Genomic DNA, 2,858 nt, shown 5'->3' on the forward strand with positions numbered 1-2,858 from the left:
CACACACACACACACACACACACACACACACACACACACACACACACGGTTTCAGTTCCTCCGGGGTTGCATCTTGAGTCTTGAGTGCAGCATGTTGATAGTTGTCATTGTAAGATGTGTTAAGCAGCAAACAACAGAGGAGAGAGGTTCCAGACTGTGTTGAACAATCAATCCCTGAATCCCAACAAACCCACACTTCTGATCCACTCCTGACTACTCTTCAATGAATAAACAACATGAACACACTAGGATAGAGCACCAGCTGTTTCATCTTCTCCTCCCGGTGTTCACAGCCTCGGTCTCTTTTGGCTGCAGCAGCTGACTTTGTGTATCACACAGGTTGGGCTGTCACTGGCCATATGAGGAGGATAACTAACAGGCGTAACCATAGTGCTGAATCATGATGCATCAATGAACACAGTAGCCTGGCTGCTGTGGTTAGAGACATGTGCCCTCAGTGGTAGTGTTGTTGCATTCATGATATCATTAGCCCTGAACATTTGAATGTTGTCATTGCTCTGAATGAAAGCTGGTGTCCTATGAGCTCTCCCTCCCTTGCAGACTGTGTCTAATGAGCTTCTCTCAGTAAATCAGGTGCTAGCGACACAAATCCACTGAGACACATCTGCTCTGCAGCTCTGGCTCAGAGAGTCTTACCTCCAGGGTGGAGGAAGGTGATCTGTCCTGTCCCAGTGTTCCTGTCGTACTCCACGCCGTCGACCTCTCCTCCTCCTCTGCTGGGCCTGGAGAAACTCATCTCCAGCTGCTCCTTTGCCCTCTCCTCTGGTATGGAAGGGGGGACGTTGGAAACCTTGAGCTCCCGTCTGGACACATCGAGGTGGACCTACATTGGTGACAGTAATGCTCAGTGCAAAGAATACAGACCCCGTGTACAGCATGTAACACATTGAGCATCATTGTTCTGTGAGTCAGTCTGATGTTGGGAAATGAGTTGAGCTACACTTGTAGTTTATTTTGTCAGTGTCTGTGGGAAGAAGGGAGCCGAGTGAGCTGGTTCACACACGGGTTGTGTGCCTGTCTGTCTGTCTGTCTGTGTCCGTCCGTCCATGTCTCTCTCTCTCTCTCTCTCTGTCTGTCTGTCTCTGTCTCTCTGTGTCTTACCTGAAAGTGGACAACAAAACGTACCTCAAACTTAACAGCAGGATCCATGGTGATTCTTTTTGGTTTCACATCCAGACTGATGTTCTCACAGGACACAGAGCACTTGGCAATCTTCAGGATCTGAGAGGCCACTGGAGGACAGAATAGAGTCGTCACAGTGAGGCTACATGGGTTTCTCTCTTCAAACCAGAACCATCTCTGGTCACACCAGCCTTTCCTCATCTCCGTCCACACCAACACACCTGAAGTCCCCGTCTTACTGGAGAGCATTTACACTCTTGTTCCTTTACACTTTCTCTGACCTTTACAATAGTTGTGCAGAACAAAATACGCAATGATAAGAAAAGGAAAGTCCTCTGTTGTGTATCCATCGCCCTCCCCAAAGCCACAAACCGGGACTGATAGGAGCCAATCAAGACTGAACGTTGGTGTCTGAGTCTCTGTTTCTGCCTCTCCAGACTAAAACACAAGCCAGGAGTTCTCAAACTAAAACCGTTTAGGTGTTGAAGTAGCAAAAGATATGCTTTCTAAGAGGAAAACCCATCCGTGTGGCGGTAGCATGAGGATAATACTGTGTCTTAATGGACCACAGGACACTGTTATTGTTCCACTCCCTTCTATCTGTTGATACGTGTCCAAAACAGCAGCCCCCCCCTGCTGGCTGTTCAGCTACATTGACTTGAGGTAATGTTAAACGTTTGCTATTTGCATGTCTACTAATGAGCGTATCTGACACAGCCAGACAGCCAGTCAGCCTCAGCACAGGTTGTTGAGACTTTGTTCATCTAAATCTAAAGAAAAACAGAAAAGACAGATTAAGAACCAGCTACTTGTCATATTCCAGCCTATGACTGAAGCGTACCCTTCTCTTCTTCAAAGGTGATGAGTGCCTGTCCTCCCTGCAGGAGCACAGTGGGTCTCTGGCTGATGGCAAACACTCCTCTGATTGGCTGACTGTTGTCGTCCCTCTCCTCTTTACTCTGAGCCCTGAACTCCACCTCTGTGTCTGGAATCTGGGCGTAGATCTGCAATAGAATAGACAACAATAATGACATAAAGTTGTTATTGTTGGATATGCCAATGACTTGCTGTATTGTTAAGATGTTGTATTCTGTTGCTGCCATGCAGTGGCAGGTTGGTGTACTTAGATGGACTGACTTCATTCCCACCTTGAATTTCTGCTTGAGTTTTGTGGACTCGGCCCTCTTCGCCTCCAGCGCAGCTTGACATCTCTTCAGTTTGTCCAGCAGATCCTGTCTGCGTCCACCAAGCAGCAGGATTTCCTCCTATGAGAGGATCAGGTGAGAACATGCAGTGAGTCCTCTGTAATTCTCCCTGTGGGTTTACAGAGATGACATAACTGTACCTGCACTGTGTTCATGTTGAGCTTGAACTCCTTCTGACATTCCTCCTGCTTTTTAACGTGAGCCATCATCTCCTGCTTGGCCTTCTCCTTGGCCTCATCTTCTTCCAGTTTTTCCAAGATCAGCCTGGCTTTCACATCATCGGCTTTGTCTGCTTTAGTCTGAAAGACACAGACGGAGAAGTTCAGAGAGACTGTGAGAGACCTGTGGACAGTTTGCATTGAGGCTGTTTCTAACAGGAGAAGTAGTTCCAGATAATGATGAGCACATTTCTACAAATACATATTGCTGCTGAATCTTCTTATTATTAAGGTACTAAGTAACGCTAGGCCTACTTTAGGCTAAATGAATAAGTAACGTTAGGCCTACTTT

General features: G+C 47.0%; 1 protein-coding gene across 1 annotated transcript in view; it reads right to left on the minus strand.

Moving 5' to 3' along the window:
- Positions 1-2,804, minus strand: part of nmi (N-myc (and STAT) interactor) — a 5,529-nt gene extending 2,725 nt beyond the window's left edge. The window contains exons 1-5 of the mRNA XM_031870010.1: positions 2,489-2,804; positions 2,292-2,408; positions 1,985-2,147; positions 1,147-1,253; positions 658-844 (exon numbers count right to left, since the gene is read on the minus strand). Of these exons, the coding sequence (XP_031725870.1) occupies positions 658-844; positions 1,147-1,253; positions 1,985-2,147; positions 2,292-2,408; positions 2,489-2,707 (793 nt within the window). The 5' untranslated portion in view covers positions 2,708-2,804. The remainder of the gene's footprint in view (positions 1-657; positions 845-1,146; positions 1,254-1,984; positions 2,148-2,291; positions 2,409-2,488) is intronic.
- Between the last annotated feature and the right edge of the window lie 54 nt (positions 2,805-2,858).

The sequence above is a fragment of the Anarrhichthys ocellatus genome, unplaced genomic scaffold (genome assembly GCF_004355925.1).
Source record: "Anarrhichthys ocellatus isolate YVR2014 unplaced genomic scaffold, GSC_Weel_1.0 scaffold50, whole genome shotgun sequence".
Taxonomy (NCBI): Eukaryota; Metazoa; Chordata; class Actinopteri; order Perciformes; family Anarhichadidae; genus Anarrhichthys; species Anarrhichthys ocellatus.